General features: G+C 41.7%; 1 protein-coding gene across 1 annotated transcript in view; it reads right to left on the reverse strand.

Moving 5' to 3' along the window:
* The window catches only part of SMOC2 (SPARC related modular calcium binding 2), a 165252-nt gene that overhangs the window by 76661 nt on the left and 63489 nt on the right, over positions 1-25102 (reverse strand). The window contains exons 2-4 of the mRNA XM_063125418.1: positions 21458-21629; positions 3952-4058; positions 927-1026 (exon numbers count right to left, since the gene is read on the reverse strand). Coding sequence (XP_062981488.1) covers positions 927-1026; positions 3952-4058; positions 21458-21629 — 379 coding nt within the window. The remainder of the gene's footprint in view (positions 1-926; positions 1027-3951; positions 4059-21457; positions 21630-25102) is intronic.

Consider the following 25102-nt stretch of genomic DNA (forward strand, 5'->3'; position numbering starts at 1 on the left):
ATAGTTGATGCTTAATACAGACAGACAATGATTATAATACAGGTCCTATGTGGCTGGCACAAGCAACGAAATAGTTGACAAATAAAGTAGTGTGCTCAGCCAGTCCCTTGGAAGCATCATACATCTGGTATATGTCAACAGTATGACTAAAAGCACATCTGTAAGGCAGCTTTTTGCCCTCCTGCATCAGAACTGTAGTACTAAAGTGAGAGCATTTGTTTCCACTCTCTCTTTTGCGGAAAGCAGAAATGTGGACACTTGCCATGCAGATGGAACCTGACACCTTAACAGTATCTCCTGTTGTGTAGAGAGTGCCCACTTGTCTCTTTCTCATCACTGTTTTAGCACTTATTAACATTCCAGCATATTCAAAAACAGTGTTACTGAAAAACTGAAATGGCTAAATAACACTCATCCTTTCATACAAATGAGGTCCTCTTTTCAAACATAATGCTGCTATCAGATAAGAGCAAATGCGCTGAATTTATGCAAGAGTAACTAGGCACAGAGTTGCAGCCAAATGTGAGTCTGAAGTCATTTCAATTTCACATTGACGATCTATAAAATTACACTCATTTTAGAATGGCAATAAGAAATTCATTTATTGTTTAAAGCACTTCTGGCTACTACTTTGGGACTTGAGGTTCATCCAAATCCAAAGTTCATAGCTCCGCTCAGACAATGGGAAATCAAACCACACAGAATCCAAAGATGAAGATAGCTTGTCTAATCCACTGTCAGGCATAACATCCAACATTAGCAAAGTTTTCAGCTTTCCTAAAAAGCTAAATTTATGAGTTTAGCAAATTTCCTTTATGGCACCTTATGCAAGTTCCTTAGTTCCGTATGAAACAATGTGTTTATGGCCTGATTACAACAGACCAAAAGACAAATATTAGGGGAAAATGAAATAATATATGTTTTACCTGGGCAACGTGGAGTTTTATGTGCTACAGCTGTACCACTGATTGGACGACCATTAGGGGTGACGCACCAACAGTAGCCTGTGTAACTGTGGCATTGTACCTGTCAGGAAAAAAAATGTATTTATAATGCACTGTTTAAGCAATTAATTTCTGCTATACTGGACTGTACCTTATGGGTACATATAAGAGCTAATTCCCAGAGTTTAGTCACAATCTGGTGTCACACAAAGACCAATGGCCCCTATTTACTTCTATTTTATTTATTTATTAAAACATTTATATCCTGCCCTATATCACAAGGATCGTACAGATAAAATCATACATATAAAATAGAACAATAAATATACACTTCTAAAACAAATTAAACCATTAATATGTTAAAACCAATATGAAATTTTAAAACAGTAAAATCCAATTAAAACAAGACAGTGTGCAGGCTGGTGGATTTAGCCATCAAAGTCTCTGTTAAAAAGCCATGTCTTAAGCTAGTGTTGAAATAATGCCAGTGTTGACACCAGTCAGGCCTCCAGGGGGAGGGAATACCACAGCCAGGGTGCCATAACAGAGAAAGCTCTCTCCCATGTCCCACCACAGCATATGTCTCACATTGGTGGAGCATGGAGAAGGGCTCCTCCAATAGATCTCAGGTAGGCAGATATAGGGAGAGGCACTCCCTCAAGTATTGAGGTCCCAAGCCATTTAGGGATTTAAATGTCATTACCAACACCTTGAATTTCAACTGGAAACATATTGTCAGCCAGTGCAATTACTTTAAAACCAGTGTTATATGGTCTCTATGAGATGTTCCTGTCAGCATTCTAGCTGCTGCAACTTCCAAGTCATCTTCAAGGGCAGCCCCATGTAGAGTGCCTTGCAGTAGTCTAATTGGGAAGTTACCAGTGCATGTATTACTGTGGCTAGGTTATCCCTGTCTAGGAAAGGCCATAGCTGACGGATCAGCCAAAGCTGACTCCAAGTACTCTGGGCCATGGAGTTCACCTGGGCCTCCAGTGAAAATGATGGATCTAGGAATTCTCCCAAGCTATGCACCTGCTCCTTCAGAGGGAGTGCAACCCATCCAGAACAGGTTGCTTGGGCTCTGTGGAGTTTTCTGTTGCATTGAGTTGACTTTTCCCACTGACTACAGAAATAGTGGTGAAAGGAGTGAGTGCCCCTCTAAGAGAGCCACCGGGATTGGGTTATTTTTTGTTTTTGTTTTTGCAGAAATGGCTGATGGGATACTTTCGGGAGGACCGGGGGAGGACAGAGGGTGGAAGAACTATCAATCAAACATTGCAATGAATTTTACTCAACTCCACGGTTGCCCACAGTCACACAACGGTGGAGTTAGAACATGTTGTGTGGGGAGTACCTCCTAAAAACTCAACCGTTGAGTGTAGTTTTCACATTGCATTGACTAACGTGCTGTCCGAACTGAGCCACTGAGAATGACTTTTTCCATTAAACTGCTATACAAAAGTTAAGTATGTTTCTTAATAAGAATTCATAGCTGAGATTAATGTACTACTACATGAACAAAATGTTCTAGGTTAGATGCTACAGATGCATAGTCCAATGTGTTATCTTGCAACTTGGGTTTTAAAACATTTATAAGAAAAGAGACTGGAAATAGCTGAAGATGTGCATCTTCATAATGTTGTTGACAACAGTCAGACTCAAATATGAGACCCCCATCTCAAAAAGCTCTTGTCAGATATAACTCTCATGCAAGGCTGGGGAGGCCTTGCAGGTTTGTAAGTAGATTTAATGAGAGCTAGTTTGGAATGTCTGTGCAAGTTCGTCTCTTGTCAGTTCTCACGGGAGTGTCTTGGCCTTGAAGCTGTTGGACTTCTCTGGGAACTGATAGTGTGTATTTTAGAAAGGTGGGGGCCTTTGTTGAAGGAGTCACTCAGATTGTAGCATCATCTTGGTGGGCTGAGCAGTGCCGCCCTGTCTGGACACGGGCATGATTTACAGTGGTTTTGAACAGGCCTGAAATCCCTTTATAACCTGAAGCAAAGGTGAAGAGCCTTTGCTAGAAACATCTTTCAACTCATGGCCTGAAATCCCTCCCTGTTTAGAACCATCACCATTTGGGACTTTGAAAGCACTCTGCACATGGATTCTCTTCTATTTGGTCTTTGGATTTCTAAGGACTGTGCCAAGAAAAGTGCTGTGAGGCTTTTCATATACTTGAGCTCGTGTTTCAAGGTCAGCTCAGTGTTCGGCAAGCTGGGATTGACTATTGGACTTTTCCCTGCCAGGCTTAGGTGGCGGGGAGTTCCCTGGCTGAAGTACAAGCAGGGGAGTCCTTGTGTCTGAGATTTTCCCTTCCCTGGATTGTGTGTTTGGGGTCAGCACCATGTGCAGCAGGATAGGATTGACCATTGGACTTTTCCTCTGCCAGGCTTGGGTGGCAAGGAGTTCCCAGTGCTAAAGTATGGTCAAGAGAGTCCTTGTGCCCAAGGTTTTAACTGCCCCCGTAATCTTGTTTAGGCTTTGGCCATGTTCCCTGAGCATCCAACATGTGGCTGTGTTTGGTCCAGTTTCCTTGGGATGGTTTGTTAAGCCTTTCAAGAATTCCCCATTGAGATTGCCTGAAGGAGCATACCAGGAATCTGTCTCTTCTCTTGATCGGGTTTGGAACCCATTTTTGGAACTGTTGAGACAACAACTGGGAAACCCGGTTGTTAAAGAATTTTGACTGTACTTTATCTTGAAACCTAGAGTGTTCTGACCATCGATCAGCTTTAAGTGTTTTTGAATGTGTGAAGCTTTTCACCACGAGATTTCCAGGACACTCACTGAATCCTTAACTAAGAACTCATGTTTGACTTCTCCAAGTTTATAAAGTCATCTATATTTCTTCCAGTTCTTTTAAAAGAAGAAGACTGAAATGTAATTTCAGAACCAACATATCCTTACTCTGAGTGAGAAGAAGAAACTGAACTTGGTAACCAGCTACAATAAATATACACTGAACAGACAGACATGCCAAATAAAGAGTCAAAAGTTTTTAGTCAACCTGGCTGTAAGTGCCGTCATCATTGCATTCTGGAATAAACACTTGCTGGAACTCCTTGCGTGCTTGTTCTTGAGTGTACTTCCTCTCTGCCACACATCTTGAAACATCTAAAGAAAAGGAGCAAAAATATTGGAGACAAAATATTTGAACCTATGCAAATTACGCTACCATAAAATATGACTTTATTACACCAGTTCTTTGCCATCTGCACTGGCTTCCAGTCCATTTCCAAGCCCAATTTCAAGTGCTGGTATTAAAGTGCCAAATAAATTAGGTTCAGCTTATCTGAATGATCACCCCCCTCCCACTGGCTGGACCTTAAAGTCATTTTTTGAAGCTCTTCTCTGGATGGCTCTGCCATGTGAGGCCAGGCTTGTGGCTACTAGAGGGAGGGCCTTTTCATTGGTGGCATCCCAGAGAGGCTTGCCTGGCATCTACATTGAGGTCCTTTCAGAGCCGCCAGGTGATGATGGCCTTTTGATTTTCCCAAGCTTTTGGCAGTTTCATCATTCCTTGCACTAATGTTATCTCCTGTTGTTGGCTTTAGTTTGGTTTTATGTTGCAAGTTCATGTGTATATTTTCCTTCTATTTTTTAATGGATTTATTTATTTATTTTGTACCCTCCCTTTCTGCAATTAACATTTTATTGTAAACTACCAAGACAGTATGTAAATATTGTAAATAAATAAATAGAGTACAGCAGAGTATAGAGCCAGTGTGACTGGCTGTGCACAATTTCAGTTGGCTATCTGTATCCTGCTGGAATTTTGAGGCTGAACTTCCAACTAGGAAATTTAGGGAATATCCCCAACAAGGGATACTCTGGCCTGTTTGCTGATCCAGAGAGCCACACAGCAAGCTTTGCAAAACTGCAATGATCCAGTTATTCTCTGCCTGCAACAGAACAGGAATGAATGACAACAGAGTCTAGAATGGAATGATGGGTGAAGTTGGAGTTAGTTGGGAAAAGTCATTTAGAAGTAGGACAGAGACCATTAGTGAGAAATCAGGTAGACCTCTTTTTCTCTTCTTCTGCCCAGCCAAATGGGTATCCAAGCTTTCTTTGCAGTGGGAATAGAGATCACTTGAGAAGAGCGTAGTTGTGGCAGTGTTTTTTTGCTGCTTTTGCCGAGTAGATCTGTACGTGAACTCTGTAACTTACAGTGCACAACAGACAACACACTAACCCACCATAGGTAAAATGTCCCTCATCTGTATGTGTGTAGGTCTGCTTCAGGCTTATTGACTTTGCATGGCCAGTGCATGCATTAGTGCCTAGAGGGTAGGGCTACCTAGACACATTCTCAGAAGACCTTTCATGCATTTAGTACCCAAAGGTACCAAATGACCAAATAGAGCTGTCGTGTTACAGATAACATGTCATTTCATCATATGGTATTTTCTTTTAATATTTGTTTTTTAAAACCTGTCGTTTTCTTTGTAACCCTTGGCTCACATGGTACACTTCTACTGAAGATGGTGTTTTATGCACATATATGAAAGTTTAAAGGCTTTCCTGTCTAGTGTGGCTGAAATTTGAAATGTGTTTAGGGACTTTGAGAGAAGTACTTTTTAAAGATGGGCATTAATGATGCATTTTTGCTGTCCAAAAAGCTGAACTTCCTAGTCGCGTTAGAAGTACATCTTCGTTTCTGGAGGAAAATATCCCTCACATCTGAGGCATTTGATGAAGTGAGCTCTAGTCCATAAAAACACATGCCACAATACATTCAATTGTTTTTAGGGTACCCCCTCTTTGTTTTTGGTATATAGGCCAATTTCTTAAATTCACACAAAAGCCTGTTGCCATAGCCAAGTTATGCTGTGGTAGTTAATTGTTGCCAATGGTTTGGTCTTTTTTTAAAAAAAAAAATGAAAGTAAAATACAACGGATTAGCCCAGCATTCATACCATGTCCTAAGCTTATAAGTTTGCTTATACATTACTTACTGACATGTGGTTTTAATGTAGTGAGTGTTTTAACTGAAAATAAATCTCTCCTTTGGTGGACTTCTGTCTTCATTTTTAGTGCAGCATGTGGTTTAAATGTCAAAAGGAAAAGTGATCTAAATTCCAGCACCAGAAGGCTGTAGTCATCAACACACTTGCTCAGGAGCAAGTCCCTTTGAGATGCCTGGGACCAGCTCTCTAGAAGAATGTGTATAGGATTGCATCCAAGATCTCTGATACAATGCTGATAGAATTATAAATCACTTCTTATGTAGGAAGTAAAACACTGAAGGATGACAGAGAAATGAAGTCCTAGATTTCTCCTGACTGAAGCTTTCCTTTTTGCAGAATATTCAGAGAGTTTGTAGAAAGCTAAATGTGATGGAATATGACACCTCCAGTCTAAGGTCTAGTGTTTCTGGAATTGTTCAAGCACAGGAAGCTCTTAATGTCATGGAACTGAATTGCTTTTTTTTCTACCTCAAGGCAAAGGTTACCAAAATGTCCCTCTTTTATCTGTGTAGACAAGTGGTTTTCAAATTCAGAGGTTCATTATGGGTTTTATTCATTGATTTATAATATTTCATATCCACACTTCATCGAAATGGATGAAAGGCGTTCGAAGTAGTATATAAAGAAATGAATAGCATTAATCATGCAAATATACATGTAATACAATGCAATAAAAAATAAATATAAAGTTTGCCGAGTAAAGGCAGACCAGCTGCCCTGAGAGGCAGCGGCTTGTCTGCGAATCTAGATCTTCCAGTGCAATTAGAAGGATGTGCCAGGACACAGAAGCCACAATAGACACAATAGTCTCTATAGTGCAGGTTGTCCTCTTCTGCCACCACTGCAGAGTCGTGTGGGGCGAGAGGGGAGGCAGAAGGAAGGTCAGATTGGTGCCGTGTAAGCAGCCTTGAATGCTTTTGTGCATTGGACAGCACTCTAAACTGATGGCACTGTAATTGGAAACTGCATCTTGAGAACTATAGAGAACTGCAAGGAAGGCAGTGAAGACTCAATGCACATGCTCCAGGCTAAACAAATGCTCTCAGCATGGTATGTGCCGATAGGGATGCTGGCGAAATTAGAGATGGACTAAAATGAGTTTGGATTTCTAAAAATCCAATGTGCGGAATCCGCTGCAAACTCTCCCCTACCCACCCCACCAGGCTGTGTGGAGTCCACAGAAATTGACACAAATTCATTTGCAGGAAAATATGGAAATTTCTGCTGGAAAATATACATGGGGAAAGGTTGGATGGAATAGGGGAAATACAGTAAATGTTATGTACTAAATAAATATGAATTGTTGCAAACATCCTTGCGGAATTATTTGTGTATTTTTCTGCATAATGGGAATTTTTTTTAGAATCCATCTATGAACAGACACCGGGACGGACGACACCGCACAACCCACAAAACACCCGCAGGGGAGATTTCACAAAATCCAGACACTCCTATTTGCCAATAATGTCATGGGTATGAAACCACACTTAAAGGTCTCTGCAAAAGCCTTATGATGGAGCTCTTAAAATACTGGGGAAAATATTCCAGAGGAACCCAGGGGAACATGCAATGAATCATACTAAACCAGAAACTCCAAATGCCTGCTGTAAATTCACCCCAACTGGACCCTCCCAAACCACTACCCAATTCCATTCCTTCCCGAATTTGACAGCATTTCAAATTTGACAGGTGGAAAGGATAAAAGTTTTTATTCTTTTCCATGATCACAAACAAGGGATCTCTTCTGAACTGCCAAACATTTGGACAAATAGGTTCTTTACAGTGAGGATGCCACTGCAGACTTGGATCTGGTCGCCAGCTTGTCAGCAAGCATTTCAGCTAGCTTCTGGTAGACCTTGTCTTTCAATATATTCGCTCAATGAGAAGCACAGAGAAGAGGGGCAAATGGCTGGTGAGACTCACAAATGCAGAGATAGCTAAAGAAGACAGGGGCTGCATTCAGATGGAATGCTTAACCCTAGATTAGTGTTGCATGAATGAGCCTCATGAGCAACCCACCTGCCTCCTCCAGTGTGGCTTTAAGGAGGAGACTGGAATCTTTTGCTTCCATTTTCAACTAACCACCATTCGTTGTTGTGTGCGAATCTGGACAAACTGTGCTTGGCAATTTAGAAGCCAAATTCAAACACTGGTTTCTGATCCTGACTTATTTCCCTAAACCATACGGAGTAAAGACTAGCTACAGTTCTCGGTTTGGACATAACAACCCATGGTTAGCTGGCAATAGAAGCAAAAGCTTTTTATTTTCTCAGCATTTTAACAGTCTAGCAACTTAATTTTAACTTCACTGTTTTCAATTTGTATTTTAAATCTGTATTAATTTCTGCATTGCTGCTTGATTTTTTCCTGGTTGTGATTTTATATTGCATTTTACATTATGCTTTTATATGGTTTGTTTTATATGTTTTGAATGGTTTTTATGGTTTTAATTTTTGCAAACCACCCAGAGAGCTTCGGCTATTGGGCGGTATAAAAATGCAATAAATAAATAAATAAATAAATAATCTTCTGGCAGTCACTCCATGGGAGAAAAGGGGAAGAGGGATGCATGAGCTTGTACACATAATGTTAAACCACAGTTTAGCATTACATCCAAAGCCAGTCAATCAGTTTAGAAGCAACCACTTTACTCCAGGATTTGATAGGCCTAGAGAATTAAGGATAGCCAATCTCAAAGCATACTCTTTCAAGTGTCATTCAAGTGCCAATATAGGAACAAATGAGTCTAGGTTAAATTTGAATTACTGCTCTTGACCCATATCCTATCCATGTTTATCCAGAAATAACTTCCACTATGTTCAATGGGATTTCCTCCCTCGTAAGTATGCATAGGATTACAACCCCATTTATTATAATATATATGAGGTATTGTGTGTGGATCTATGTCACAAATACTTTAAAGCTTGATCTGCAGGTCTTTGGGTGAAGATATGAGCTTGGGCAGCGGAGTCTGGTAAATGTGGAAGTGCTGGCACTTACCATGGCAGTTCCCTTAGCCACGACCCCTAGGTCAGTACAGAAATGCAGGCAGCTGTGCTAATCCATCTCCTTCTCACTTGCTCTGTATTATATATAGGGAGATCAGAGCAATTCATCTGGGTGTGGTGGAGGTCACTGAGCTTTCATCAGCCCAGCTGCCCAGACTTCAACTCATTTCCAAACTTGATCTGCATTATGTCAGGCAAGTTTGCAGACTTTCCAGGTTTTTTATTAATTGCAGAAATAGAAATTTGCACAAATTGCACCCACAATTTGTGTATTTTGTGCAAATTTAAGTCAATTTTTGGGCAAATTGCAGTTGCAATTAGCACAATTTTCTATTTACACAATTCAAAAGAAAACAGGAAAAATTCCTGGATTTTGGGAAAAGCCTATGGCTTGGCTTCCAAATGCAAGCTGAGCTGCAGGCACCGTGGAAATCCAGCAAGCCCCCCAAAAGGGTGGATTTCCCACAATGAACATCCCTAATTAATAATTATACATGTCATTTGTAAACCTAATGGTTCTTAATGATCCATTCAGGACTAGGCCACCCCAAACTACTTTGCATTATAACAAACTCATTTCAGAGGTAATAGGGGAGCCTGAGGGGGTGGCAGATGATGCCACAGTCCCTGCTAATCAAAGTGTCCAAGGGCAGCAACCCTGTGATCCCTGGGTCCACTGTTCCACTAAATGGGGGCAGTACACACATCTGACCTCCAGCGTTGTGCACAGGGAATCAGGTGTGTGTACTGCCCCCTCCCACTTATCATGCCTAAACGGAGGGTTGGATCATGCCTTAGCTTTACCATCTAGACTGAATTTGGACCTTAACTCAAAGTTAGGGTGACCATATGAAAAGGAGGACAGGGCTCCTGTATCTTTAACAGTTGCATAGAAAAGGGAATTTCAGCAGGTGTCATTTGTATATATCGAGAACCTGGTGAAACTCTATCACAACAGTTAAAGCTGCAGGAGCTTTACTAGAGTGACCAGATTTAAAAGAGGGCAGGGCACCTGCAGCTTTAACTGTTGCGATGAAGAGGGAATTTCACCAGGTTCCCCATATATACAAATGACACCTGCTGAAATTCCTTTTTCAATACAACTGTTAAAGATACAGGAGCCCTGATCTCCTTTTCATCAGGGGCACTTCCACATGTCGTACTCAGGGCGCTTCCATGCGGCCTCAGTGCACCCTGAAAACGAGGAAGAGGCGTCCTTGCTGCCGCGACCGCCACCCACCTACTTCCTCGCCGGCCGGCTCGAAGAGCTCAGCAGAAGCAGGCGGGATGGAGAGCTTCTTCCGCTCTCCAGCCCGCCTTCTTCCGCCGAGCTCTCCATCCCGGCCGTCGAGGAGGGAGGTGGGTGGCAGCAGCGGCGGCAAGGACGCCTCTTCCTCGTCTCTTTTACAGGCAAGTTACACGATCGTTTTCGGGGTGCACTGGGGCCGCATGGAAGCGCCCTGAGTACGACGTGTGGAAGTGCCCCTGGTCACCCTACTCAAAGTATCACAGTGAATGACAGGAATGTAAATGCATATTTTCTTTTTCCTAAAGCTTTTAAAACTTGATTTTGTTCTGACTTTATACTGTTAGTTTTACCCTTCCCAGTGCCTGTTTACCCTACCCTGTTTACCCTACCCTGTGCCTGTTTGCTTTCTCTTCCCCTCCTTATTGTTTTATTATGGTTTCATTAGAATGTAAGCCTATGCGGCAGGGTCTCGCTATTTACTGTTTTACTCTGTACAGCACCATGTACATTGATGGTGCTATATAAATTAATAATAATAATAATAATAATAATAATAATAATAATAATAAACGTTGGTTTTTACAGAACGTTGGTTTTGGAGATGGTGGCATTCACCCCCCGGCAAGAAAGCTCCACCTAAGCCAGCTCCCATTGAAATCAAACCTGCTGTGTTTTATATAGGCCACGGCATGTTTGTGTGCCAAATGTTGCACTTGTTTGTTCAGGCATTTATTTATTCATTTTATAAGCGGAAATTTCTACTCAACAGATCAAAATAACACGTATCACTTAGAGAAGATGACATAGAAAGTGGTTAAGCTGAAATGTTTGAAATAAAATCTACCCTAAAGGCAAACCACAGACACTTAGCTGTTCCTGAACCAAACACAGAACTTTCCTTAATCCATAAAGAGTGAACAGATGCGTCTAATCAGGATCACACAATCAAGTCAAACAATATGGATATTTCTGGGTTTCTCTAGGGGCACCCTCCTTCTTCCTGGCAGTTCCTGTCCTTCAGAAGACTGCTGCTCAAGTAATCTCACTGACTTCATGTGAATGCATCTACCCAAACTCAAATTGGTTTTATATTGGTTAAACTGAGGGTGTCAAACCTTTTTCAGCCAAAAAGGAGTGGTGCCAAATCCCCTGCCCCAATTAACAAGAATACCAGCATATATTTTAGCTTAAAGTTCTTACTGCCAATAACTAAGGAGCAGCATTTCAACCTTTTAGAATTGAGGGAGGAGGATACTGTGCAAAACCGAGGAAACCAACAAACCAGTTGGAGAAAAGGGGCATCATCACCTGAGGAAGCTGAGAAGCTGGACTGGGACCCAAGGCCAGCTGGATTTGGCCCACAGGCCTGAGCTCTAATACCCCTGAATTATTCCTCTTCACACACACACCATATCCTGGAAGCTGTAATTTAGTAAAGATGTTCTGCATTCTCTAGGTGCCCATCACAAGGCTGTTTTATTGTGAACAACTTAGGAATTTTAATATATTTTATATTAAATGGTATAGAAATATTATAATACATACATAAAATGAAATTACAGTTTCCAGGCTTCCCTGGTGAGAGGGAGCCACTTTTAAACCAGTTTCAGTCTGTAAGGTCTGCGTTTGGTGTACTGTTCTATAGGTCAGAAAGAAGTGTGAAGATTATTCATGGAAACTAAGAGTTTCATAATGTTTTAAGTGTCTCACATTGCAAATGATGTCCCAGCTGTTTTCAGGGCTGCATCTCGCATTCAGTGTTTGATGGAGATGCATTCGCACTCATGAGCTATTTCTACATTTGAAAAGAGAGGCAGCTGTAAAATGTGAATGCGAATGAACATGCTTGAAGAGAAGACCCATAATCACAGAGTCATTATATCACAATTGTCAGGTCTTTTCTCAGAGTTTGGTAGCTGTATTAGAAATTTTCTTTATCTGAACACACAAGTGGGGATGAGGCCCCGCTGAGTAGCTCTGCCCCATGATGTTGGAGACATCACATAGTCTCTCCCCTAGCATCCACGTGTACAGTGTAAATGTTTTCAGGGGGAGGCATTGACACATACAGATGTACACCTGAAAGCCTCCCCACTCCAAACGTTTACATTGTACAGACATTTGGTGGTGGCCCTTTCTGATGCATGTGATGTCAAGGGCGGGGCCATTTGTGTCTATTGTATATGACTGTAAGGATAGATGAATCTGTCAATCTCAGTTTCTCTCCATTTCTTATTTTTCCAATCTTACGGTTTATCCCAAACTTTGAGATTTTATTTTAAAGAGTATATCTGAAAACTTGTACACATTTTGGGCCACATTTCTACACCTTCATTTACTTCTATAGACAAATTTGCCTAACATACACATTTTAACAGCAAATTTCCTAATATAATGCCTTTTAAAATGTTTTTTTCCCTAATATACACATTTTTAAAGTGCGCTTCCCCCCTAATATATGCAGTTTTGGCTTGGAGAATTCCATTGCAAAATTTGGAAATGCGAATTTGAAGTTTTGGTTCATGTATTAGTTTGAAAGTGCAACAAATTTCTCCATAATTCCTAGTGGTAGGGTCCTTTTACACTTAACAATGAATGAAATGTGTGTGTGTGTGTGTGTGTGTGTGTGTGTGTGTGTGTGTATCAAGAGAAATTGTACACCTCCTTCATGAATTCACTGAATGTGTGAGGAGGTTCATATGTGCACCCCTAATAATTAGCTCATAGAAATATATCTATAGAGATGCTATATTCAACCTCAGTGAAGACATTATTACTAGGGGATGTTCAGACTCAACGAAAAGAATTGCGTTTGCACATGTATTCACATATAGAAGAGCTATTTTGCAGCAGCAACATGGAGCTGATAATTTCTTGGTTCTTTAAAAAGCTATATTCTTAATCTCCACAAAGAGACGGAGTTATCTGAACTGGAGCATTCTTCCATTGGCATCTAAACTGAGTTTACCTCTGTCCAATTCTCATTTGCAACCACTCAGCAATTTAGATATTTACTTAAACTTTGTGATAAAATAAGGAATGTTCTGCTGCAATTTGCTTTCGTGTGAAAATATTTTTCACCTCTTTTGGCGTGAGAGCAAATTCTGGTGAGTGTTGACAATTACATTTTTATTTTTTAAAAAGGACTTAAATCTCAATGCTCTAAACACTTTTTAAAAAATCTGTAGATAAATGGCACCTCATTTGGGGGACCTGCTCCCAAATGTTCCCCGAGATTACCTGATGGTTGCAGGCATCAGCATTCTGAGCAACAATACAAGCAGAGTGCCAGGTGGTTGAGTCTAGCTACCATTTAAATTTCCCACAATACCTTGGAGTGATGTTATGTCTGGGGGAATTAATGACAACTAGATTCAGCTGCCCGGTGCTGCTCAAAGTGCTGGGCCATTAAATATGTTTAGAACAGGCCTTGGCAGTGGGCCCTGCAGGGGTCTGTAGCTACCCAAGGATGCCAGAGATTGAATATCACTTGCTCATCCTCCACCACACAAAGATGACTATAGGCTCAGGAAACAGGTTGGCTAAGGCATTCCCAACCACTAGTGAGACAAGCAAATGCTTCCTCTTTTTTTACCTGGTGTCCTGCAGCTGTGGGAGTGATTGCAGGGTGTGTATGTGCTATCCCGGGAGCCTCCATTCCCTTGCTTATTTTCCCCCAATTTTGTTTCAATTTTTGCTTTTTTTGTTTCTATTTTTCAGTCTGCTTTGCATTCATGACCTTGATGTTAATTTGCCTCAGTTTCCCTGTTCTGTTGGTGCTGCTGCTGTGTATTCAAAAGACGTTTGTATGTTGCTGTGTTTTGGTTGTTGCCCTCTGCATTGCAGGCACGATCTGAAAGATGATTGGCCTGCATTTCCCTTTCCTGTGCAATGAGTTGCTGCCTTTGCTCTGCCTATGGTGGCCCCTTAGCTCTGCCTACCATTCACTGCCTTGTCATGTGCCCCACCAGCCCCCATGGGCACCAGCCACCACTGCCTATGGTTGCAAGGTATTTTCTTTATTTTGGAAGGCTGCTCATCATCATCATCATATAAATAAATAAATAAATTTGTTACTCGCGGAGGTGTACAACACAAATGCAAACACCATAAAATACATATAATTGATTAAAACATATAAAACTAATACATTATTAAAAGCAGCACATTTTAAAGCTCAGCTAAAAACTTTTCTTTTTCCTAAAGCTTTTAAAACTTGATTTTGTTCTGACTTTATACTGCTAGTTTTACCCTACCCTGTGCCTGTTTGGTTCATTCTCTTCCCCTCCTTATTGTTTTATTATGATTTTATTAGAATGTAAGCCTATGCGGCAGGGTCTTGCTATTTACTGTTTTACTCTGTACAGCAGCATGTACATTGATGGTGCTATATAAATAAATAATAATTATTATTATTAAAAGGCATCTTAAAATTCAACTGGGTAGGCCTGCTGGAAGAGATCAGTAGAACATCATATAGCCCATAAGGCTTAAGTATTTGTTATATCATATTTGTTATTCTAATTATTTATGTAATGAAACTTGTTTTTTAGGGTTTGATTATGCATTTTGCTTTTTAAAGTCAGTTGAAATGCACTTTGTGAGGGTGTTTACCCTGAAAAGCAGACTATAAATCCATTAAAGAAAATAAACAAATAGAAGTCATTTTCTCTAGAACATTAAAGCTAAGCATAACATACAGTACATCTATGACCACAAGCAACACTGAAGTATATTGAACAGGGGGGGAAATGTATGGCCATGATTATTGACAAACAAAGGATGCTCTGAGATCTGGTCCCTGCTGTCAGGCCCATATATTTCAGCAGTCTGTCAAATACAGCCATGAAAGTTGTTAGTTGGCATCATTTGGGAATTTATTGGCCTTCCAGAAAGCCCAAGCTTAGAGTTTAATTTTTGCTTAGAATCTGAAAGTAAACTTGGCTTCTACCACTAAGAATTTATGCTCTCTGAAACACCAAAACAAATAAAAATAAATAAAGATTAGGTGCAGAAGCCAAAATATTTTTGGAAGGGCCAGCTTAAAAAGGTGACTTTTTTCCAATCCACTTATTGGATCTGTTTGAGTCGCAGGCAAGAGAAGATTGTTCTCTTGACAGTGCACCAGAGAAAAGTAATCTGTTTTTCCTCTTCTGGACATGTCTGTTATAGATATTGCCTGCACTGAGACAAGACATTGTAAGCTAGCGGTGATTGCAGACTTGGGATTTGAAGATGCTGAGGTGTGAGATGAAGGGATGCCACTCAAGTATTAAAGCCCTCAACCTCAATTAACAGTTAACAGTTGTGGGAATGGGGTTGGGGGGGGGGAGAAGTCCTTTGTGTGCATGTATAAAATACAAGACAAATAATCCAATTCTTCTCTTAATTCTACTGGGTTTTGTAGAAGATTTTGGAGCATGATCTGTAGTATAGAATATGGCCATTTCTACACCTGCCTTTTCCCCCCGGGATATTCCCGGGATCATCCCTATGCATGCAAATGACACACAGGGGATCCCGGGAGCAGGCAGGGATGATCCCTCCATTTGCCTGGGATAATCCTTAGGTGTAGAAAGGGCCTTACTCACACAAAGCAAAGACCAGACCTATTGGGACTTACATGAACTAGGAGTGCAGCCTATGGCCTTAGCTAGATTTTGCTGGTCTGCGACTGTAATAAATAACAATTTGATTTGATTTGAGCTAGACGAGGATTTATCCTGGGGTGAGCCCCGGGATTGTCCCTGTGCATCCACATGATGCACAGGGGATCAGGGAGGAATGATCCCTCCCTTGCCCCAGGATAGAGCCCTCCACTTTGGCCCTGTTTTTTCCAGTCTCGGGCTGAGGCCGAGACTGCTGAATGTGTGGCCCATTGCCGCGGGTTGACCCGGCTCCGCCTGATTCCTCGTGCTGAGCCACGCATGGGGTGCAGCACTCCTCAGGAGTGCTGCGCCCATCGGGGGTATGGTGGGGAGCGGGGAAATGAAAGTATTTTTTTAAAAAAACCTTACCTTTCTGTGCTCGTGCACTCCTGTCGCTTTAAAAAAAAAAGGTGGGCGCGATGCCTCTCCTCCTGAGGTCGTCACGCCTCATGTGTAAATGGAGGAGGGATCACGCAATAATCACATCACAGGATCTTCCCTCCTCTGTTGTGGATTAAAAAGTAGGTCTAGCTAAGGCCTATAACACAGAGATGCTGAACTTATTTCAACCCAAGGGCTGAATTCGACTTTGGAGAAGCTGTCAGGGGCCACATTCCTGTGGTGGGTGGGGCTAAAATGGGGCTGAGCAAAAGGGATGTGGCCAAAGTACCAAAAGTACCAGCATATTTTAGCTTAAAGTTCTTAATGCCAGTAACGAAGCCTTAAGAGAGGCAATTCAACTTCATAGAATTGGGGGGGGGGGGGTTGCACAAAACCCGGGAAACCACCCAATGATAGGTGATTGGGTAAAGGGGGTGGCCAGGGGCATGGCCTTCTGGTGAACTCCAGAGGGTTGAACTAGCATGGCAGCTGTCCACATGGTAGCTTCAACAAGGCCACATTCAGCCAGATGAGCACTCCATCTCATCGGACTCACTTCATGCTTTCTTTCTAGCTGTTGCAGTAAGAGCTTACTTGCTCTGGATTCCCATCACCGTGTTGTTACATTTTTCCTTAAGAAGATCTCCAAACTAATTTCCACTGCAATTCCTTCTCCTACATTCCCCAACTCTGACCAATCAGAGGGGTAGTTTCCTGCTCACTTTCATCCTAAATTCCCAAGTTATTCCTTTGGCCTTGTGTTGAACTCTCTCCCTGCCCCTTCCTTTACAGACATTTTGGTTCTTATTAGGGGTGTGCATGGACCCCCCGCTCCACCCCGCGGGCCGATCCGAAAATTTCGGATCGGCCCGCTCCGCGCCACTCCGCTCCTCTTCGCCGTGGAGCTCCAGCTCCGAATCGGAGCTCCGCAGTGGAGGGGAGTGGTGCCAGGTAAGGCCGGGAGAGGAGGGCGGGGGGGGGTTTACCAGGCCCTGTCGTCGCCGCCCGGTAAGGGACCAAGGGGGAGGGGGGCCTTACCTGCCTCCGTCCGCGGTCCATCAGCTTCTTCAATTGAGCCCGCGGTTCAACCAGGAAGTCTGGGCCGCAAGTGCGGCCTAGACTTCCTGGTTGAACCGCGGGCTCAATTGAAGAAGCCAATGGACCGCGGATGGACGCAGGTAAGGGAGAGGAGGGGGGTTTACCAGGCCCTGCCACTGTCACCGCATGGGCGACAGTGACAGCGGCAGGGCCCGGTAAACCCCATTTATCTTTCTGGCAGAGCTCCGGATCGAGGCAAAGGATCCGCCTTCACCTCGATCCTCTTCGCCACGCTCCGCCGGCCCCCCAATCCTCTTCGCCTCCGCCTTAAGGGCAGGCGAAGCCCCCCGCTCCGCTTCTAATTCTCCGGTCCGATTAGAAGCGGAGCACATCCCTAGTTCTTTTAGCCTAATTCAACTTTTGACTTGAGCCTTCTGCAAATCTTTGGCTTCCTGACAAAGCTTCCTGTCCCCTATAATATCTAACTAAACTTTTGACCTTTTGGATGAAACTGATCAGCACACACAAAAGATTTCACTCTATAACATCCAAAAGGGAAACTAAATATAAAAATGGAGAGCATTTTTGTTCCTTCACACCAAAGCATAGCATTCACGTTAGCCCCTATCAGATCAGCTTAGCTATGGAAGAGTAATGGCAGTAGTCTCTTGGAGGTGGTGGTCATTGCCGTAGTTGTTTTTAAATTAGGGAAGAGATGCCCAGCAGTGATGGAACCCCTCCCCCTTCTGCAGCCGCAACTATTTATTGCCCTCCACCCTGTCTAACCAGTTTTCACTGGTCCTAATGCCCATCATATTTCATCTCCACCTTTGTCCGTTCTAAAACTATATTGCAACTGACATAGTTAAATGCCGGTTAAGATACATATTTTCCAATGAGGTTCTACATCTACAGGCCTGGGAAATTCCATTTCCCGCCTGGAACGCTCTTCCAGAACATTTGCGAACTACACGTTCAACCGCAGTTTTTAAAGCTCAGCTAAAAACTTTTCTTTTTTCTAAAGCTTTTAAAACATGATTTTGATCTGACTTTTATACTGTTAGTTTTACTCTACCCTGTGCCTGTTTGGTGCATTCTCTTCCCCTCCTTATTGTTTTATTATGATTCCATTAGAATGTAAGCTTATGCGGCAGGGTTTTGCTGTTTTCGTGTTTTACTCTGTACAGCACCATGTACATTGATGGTACTATATAAATAATAAATAAATAAATAAATAAATAGTTCTGGTTCCTGAACAACAAGTGCACAATTATTGTGAAGGGAAAATAACCCAGAAAGGCCTTTCATTTGCAAAGCACTTTGCAAACGCTGAAGTTTTTGAAACCTACAAAACTGGGCCAGAAAATGCATTTTACGGAGGCCTCCAATACTGTGGCATCTGGTTCCTTCTAACTGGGTGAGGAAGTGAAAGACTTCCAAAATGTGGAAAATAATAGGGAGAGAATTATTAGTAATTTTTGATCATCAAAGAGTCACTTTTCTACAGCTTTACTCTGAAATACTGGAAGAGAGCAGAGCTAAAAATACTTCCTGTCAGCCACAGCTTTGAAGTAGTTTATGCTTTTGTAATAGTATTATTTTAAGAGATAGTTATTGAAAGCTGTTAACAGTCATCTGGAGTGAGTGGTTGGTCTGAGAAAGGTAGATTGAAAAGAGATGTTCTGCAAATAATTTTCTTTTTAGACATAACACAGTCCTTAAGTAACATTTCTCTTAATCTGTTATGAAATTCTATTTGAATCCACACCCTCTGCTTTTTTTTTTTTTAAGAATCATTAACAAGAACAAAAGAAAAGTAATTTCTTTTCCTGAAAATGTAACTGACATTCTAGTCTTCTGACTATTAAAGGAATAAATATTCGGAAGAAAACAAAAGAATCAAATGGCTGGCCAAGATGTCTTTGGTCATTAGGACCCACCCATTGCATTGTGGCAAGAATCTTGAAACCTAAACATGCTGTGACAGACATTTATTTTAATATTGAAAACAGAGAAGGAAATGGTTCCTTTGAATTCTTGGCTTTTGCATCAACTCGTATTTTGGGTGTGGGGAAGCATATTTTTATGCATTTGACCTTATTGCATATACTATACTAATACTTTTTAATAGAGTCTGTGTTCTGTACTTTCTCGGGATTTGGCAGGAGACTTTACCTTTTCCATGAGACATACCAAAAGAAGAGGTGGGATAAGAGGAAACCCACAAGAAAACCATGTGTTAGGGTAGCCACTTAAACACTGGCAAAAGAACATAAAACAAAGAAACAAAGAAAATAACATAAAACAAAGAAAAAGAAAAGAAAAAGAGGAAATGCGCATTTCTCTTTTGACAACCTCGGAATTATTGGGATTCGGATTATGATGCTGAACCCAAAGTCTCTGTGTGGACAGTATCACTGTATCTATGGCATGATTACATTACCAGTATTTGTGGTTTTCTATATAACTCTGTAGCCTGGGGATGGGAATGGGGGCGTGGACAGTCCTAAAAGTACATCCCGATCCTCCACAGAATTTTGAATTTGTTTAAATTTCTTCTTTGTGTTGTCAAAAGGAATAACAGGAGCTTAGATTTCAAAACTCAATGACGTTTTCTTTGTTAACTGCGGGTATATACAGAGGTGCAGGCAATTAGACAATACAACAAAGCATTATAAAGGAGCCTTAGAAAACAAGCAGAATGTTTCATTTAGGACAGAACAGAGATGAGACAGAGTGTCTCTTTAAAGAATTCTTGGTGCTTTAGAGGCTTTCTGGGAGCTAATAGAGATGAAGAATGCCTGATGTGGAAGATTGTCTCCTGGAGGATGTCTCTGTGTGGTCTCTTTTTTGGATAGAGTGTGAGCAAAGGTAAACCTTTGTGATCATTGGTATTTATGTATAAAGAAGGAAAGCATTGTGCTGAAAATCAAACCCTGCATTTAAACTGGGAAGCGTATCAACATTTTCCCCAAACAGGCAATAGAAAAACCTGACTAGTTCAGCACCAATTAGCTGAAACAACTTTCAGATTATTCAAATATGTGAAACAGAGAACTGGACAGGGACGATGTGAGCTAATTAACCAAGAAATGTGGGAAGGAAGAAATACTGAAAGAGATACAGTACTCCATTTCAAACACTTTCAGGGATATGCTCACCGCAGAGATCAAAAACCAATTAAGATACAGCACTCCAGATTGAAGTAGCATGTCCAGTGGGGGCAAGGACCATTGATGCCTTTCAAGGCCTCTATGCCTTTAATTAAAACTTTTATATTTGCAAGTCCTGCCTATTCTATTGCTTCCTCTTGCTCAAAGATGAGGGATTAGTGCTGAATTAATTGCCCCATTATTCATTTATGTTACCATGGATGGTGGTGATTTGAATTTTCTGATTTCCTCATATCTTTTTTCTTTGCAAGCAGGACATCTTTAATGAGCATTGGATTGGACTTTTCTTAATAGTTCCTTACCTGTGAGTAAACATTCTAGAAAGATTTTGGCCTGGGGAAATGCATTGCTGATTGATCTCATGTGGAACCTCAGTTTTAATTCTACAGGTCCCAACTAATTACAGAAAAGCAATGTCTCAGCAGTGCTAAAGGGCTCCAGTATAGAATCAACACTAAGCTACTCGGTCAAGTCAGTGGGACAGAGTCACAAGCCCTAAATCACTGGCCTCAAACACCATGCTTTCCAACATGAGCCATTGGAGTGCATAACTTTACTGTCTTCCCAGTCTAATAATGCCATCCCACCATATGCTTAGCAGGAGAGCATAAAATGAACCATGGCTCACCAGAATTCAACCCCCCATATTTTGCATCCAAGGGTTAAGCCATGAAGCACAGTATATGCCTGTAAAGACAACCATTTCACCACAGGTTCTATGATCTGTGATCAAAATTTGATTCATGATTGGCATGTGATTTGTGGGAAATCCTCTTTAAACCCTTGACAAGATTATACAGATGGCCAAGATAATCTGATGAGATCACTTGGACTGTAAGATCATGGCTGCAACTTTGTAAGCTATTTAAAACAGCCAGATTGGTTCTGTATTTCTCTCACATTACAATCAGGATCAATATCTTAATGTTCAGCAGATGTTTGAAGGAACACAAGTGTTCTTTTATTCTCAATGATTTGACTTTCTTAAGGAGTATGATTAAAGTATTCATAATTATGACTACAGAAAGTTCTGGAGAATTTCTTACCTTTGCAGTTGCCCTTGTGGGCGATTTCTAGCTGAGGATCTTTGCATTTGGCTCGTAGAAATTCACACCGGGACAGGAAGGTCCTGCCATCGGAAGCACACAAAGACTTCTGAGAGGATCCCGCACATTCCACGCTGCATTCTTTGTCCTTGTCTTGCTCCACTCTTAAAAACTTGAACAAAACAAAGCCGTGTAAGAGATTGAAGGGAGTGTGGCATTAAAAACAGTTGTCAAATAATCACTGCCTGTCACAAAGAGGGGAACAGTCGTAATTCAATGGCAAAGCAGATGCTTTGCATGAAGAACATTCCGGGTTCAATCCCCAGAATTCCTGGTACAGCTGGAAATGGCTGCTTTCTAAATTCCTGAAAAAGGATCCTACCCTGACCATGATGGACCACCCTGTCTGATTTGGTACAAGGAAAATCCTAAGTTCCTAAGTTGTCCAAATAGGCCAGTGTGCAATAGCCAGATTGCACCTCAGTGAAGAAGGGTACAGTTGCTAGGAATGTTGAAGAAATCTGCAAATGAGTTTGGATTTATATTCATCTGACCAGCTTTTATATTCATCTGACCAGTCACATAGATTCTGTGGACTTGTGGAACAGTTTTTCACTGGGGGTGGGGATTTGCGCTAATTTGCATTCATGATAATTTGCATCAACTGATGTACATTTGTGCAAGTGTGCATCAGAGCTGCTGCGCATTTGTGCTAGAAAGAAATTTGGTTTCAGAAATACGATTCCATCAATGAATGGACGACGGAACAAGAAACGAAAGAAGCCTGACAATCCGTGGAACACGGAACATACATCCCTAACAGTTACCATTTGTTATCCAAGACTGATACATGAATTCCAGTTTCCTAGTACTAGAAATCAGCTGGATTCTTGAAAGACAGATTCCAGAGTCATCCAATGTCTCAAAAATTATTGTATACTGGCAAAACTTTATTGAGCCAGGTAACACAAACACTTACCTTTATTGATATGTCTACTGATATGCCATCCCTTCCCCACCCCCAAATTCATGGAAGAAATTAACTAACATTTTCATTCATGTCGTTCACAAATGAACAGCAATGTAAGTTTATTTTATTTATTTTTCTGAAAAACTGCATGTGATTCTAATGCTGAATAATCTTGGAACTCAGAGAAGACTGAAACTGCATATGCTGAAATGACCATTCAAAAGCATCCATTTTGATGCCATGTTCTTACTAAGACCAACATAATCAACAAAGGCATTTTATTTTCCACTCACCAGAAGAGGTGATGACACATCAAAAATAAATTCTCTTTATGTTTTCAGGCCAACATTTGTATCATTTTGCTGTTTTAAATTAGGCATGAATAAAGTACGAATGGCATGCAGTTACCCATAGATAAGGCAAATGGGGAATGTTCTTTAAAAAATGCCATGTGCATACTATAACACTGCCTCAGATTTATAAGGTGCCACATTTTTCCAATGCTATCAAGCCTGAATATAGGAAAACCGTAAAAGTGCTACTGTTTTACCATGCAGAAAGCATTTCTAATTTACAGAGCTTTGCCATTTTAATTTCTTGCATTCAGCTGCACTGCCACTCAATAATGCAGGGTTAGGCAACCAGGTGCCCTCCAGATGTTTTGGATATCAATTCCCATAATCCCTGACCATTGTCCATGTTCACTTCTTTCTCCACAAATTTATCTTCATCAAGGATGTGACCAACTGTGCAAGTCAGGTCAAAATCAAATCCATTCTGGGGAGCCCATATCATACTGGACTTGCTTCCATCCATATGGCACATGGGTGACACCACAAGATTATGGTGATGGTGGCCCCAGAGCTCTGGAATGCTCTCCCAAGGGAAGCTCACCTAACGCCCACACTGCTATTATTTCGGCACCACACTGCTAACTGTTCCCCTCTTTTCCCATGGCTTTTAAAATCTTTTAAAGTCTTTTAAAATATGTTAGTATTTTAGTATTCTAGTCCATGCAATGTGGTTTTATCTCTTATACCTGATATTTTCTTTTATGCTGTGTTGGCACAGTTATTAGTAGGCATGTGCTCCGCTCCTATTAGAAGCGCAGAAGCAGGAGCGAATTGGCCTGCTCCGCCTTGCCCAGAGGCGGAGTAGAAGCGGACCGCGGACCCCTAGAAGCAAGGCGAAGAGAAGCGACCATTTTCGGAGTGCTTCTCTTTCTGCGGAGCGCTCCGATCGCATCTTGAAACATTTCGCCCATAGATAACTGGGTTGTTTTTGAAGCTATCGTTCTGAAAATTCTTGTGCTTAGACAGTCATGGATGGGGGTCATTTTGAGACTACTCTCACCTCTCTGCGTGGTGCGGGTCACGCGCTAGAATTTTTAAAAAAGTAGGGTAAAGGCGGGAAAAAGATTACCTTTTCGATTGCTGAGGGGCAGAGTCAACTCCCGGTCATGATCACATGATCCCAAAGTTGGAGGAGGGGATAGGCAAAACGGGTAACTTGGGATTCTGGGAAACTTCTCTTTCTTAGTCTGAACGGACTTTTCCCAGTGTACAGCACCATGTACATTGATGGTGCTATATAAATAAATAAATAATAATAATAATAATAATAATAATAATAATAATAATAATGTTTTTTAAAACAGTAGCCCCACCAAATGCACAAACACAACCTGTGAAATCATATACTAAGCCAATAATAAGAGATAGAAACACAGCACTGCTACCCACCCTAACTTTGGGGAACAAGTGAAAAGATGTCTTGCAAGGGGATGAGCTCCCCTAGGGCATCTCATTGTGGACGTGCCCCCACTCTCTCCTGTACTTGGAAGGCCATCAGAGCCTTCCAAAGAGAGTAACCCGGTGGAGCAATGCCTATCATGAGTTGAAGTGAGCGGTCTACTTCTCTTAGTGGTGGAGCGATGCCTATCATGAGTTGAAGTGACAGTTCCACTTCTTAGCGGTGGAGCAATGGCTTTCATGAGTTGAACTGACAGCCTTGCTTCTTAAAAGACTGGTTGACCACCAGTCAAATTGGCAGCTGCTGCTTCCCCCTCCCCTGGGCACGTCCCCCTATTGCTGGTAAAAGACAGATATAGCCTTTTTAAAAAAGTTCTTCTTGCTGTTTATTCAGCAACACTGCTGCTTTTAATTCCACCCCTCCTTCGTTTATTTATTTATTTATTCCATTTTATATGCATTACTGGCTTATCCTTGGCTCACTTCCTTATGCCCCCAGAAATGTCTGCTGCCTGCCTGCCTGCCTTCCCTCTCTCCTCCCCTGCCCGCCTTGCAGGGATGTTGTGTGTGTCTGGCTTTGACTCAGGGGAGAAGTCCTTCCTGTGCTCACTTGGAGTTTTTGGAAGTTCCAAATCCATTTTTCAACTGTGGAAGAAGATTCATATAGGTTGATCTCTACTCCCCAATTCATGGCATGTTGGGATTTCCTTTGAAATGGCCCCATTGAGCTGTCTGCAGGTTTAAGCCCCGCCAAAAAACAGGGGATGATGTGACTGCCTTGAGTCTCGGTGTGCGGCGTATGTATCCCTGGATAAGCTGTCATGGTGGTGAGTTTGAGGTTTTTTTTTAACGTGCAAATTGACGGAGCTATTGGAAAGGGGTGTGAATGGGTGTTGGATTTTCATAAATTCCTCAAAAATCAGG

Source organism: Elgaria multicarinata, chromosome 4 (genome assembly GCF_023053635.1).
Source record: "Elgaria multicarinata webbii isolate HBS135686 ecotype San Diego chromosome 4, rElgMul1.1.pri, whole genome shotgun sequence".
Taxonomy (NCBI): domain Eukaryota; kingdom Metazoa; phylum Chordata; class Lepidosauria; order Squamata; family Anguidae; genus Elgaria; species Elgaria multicarinata.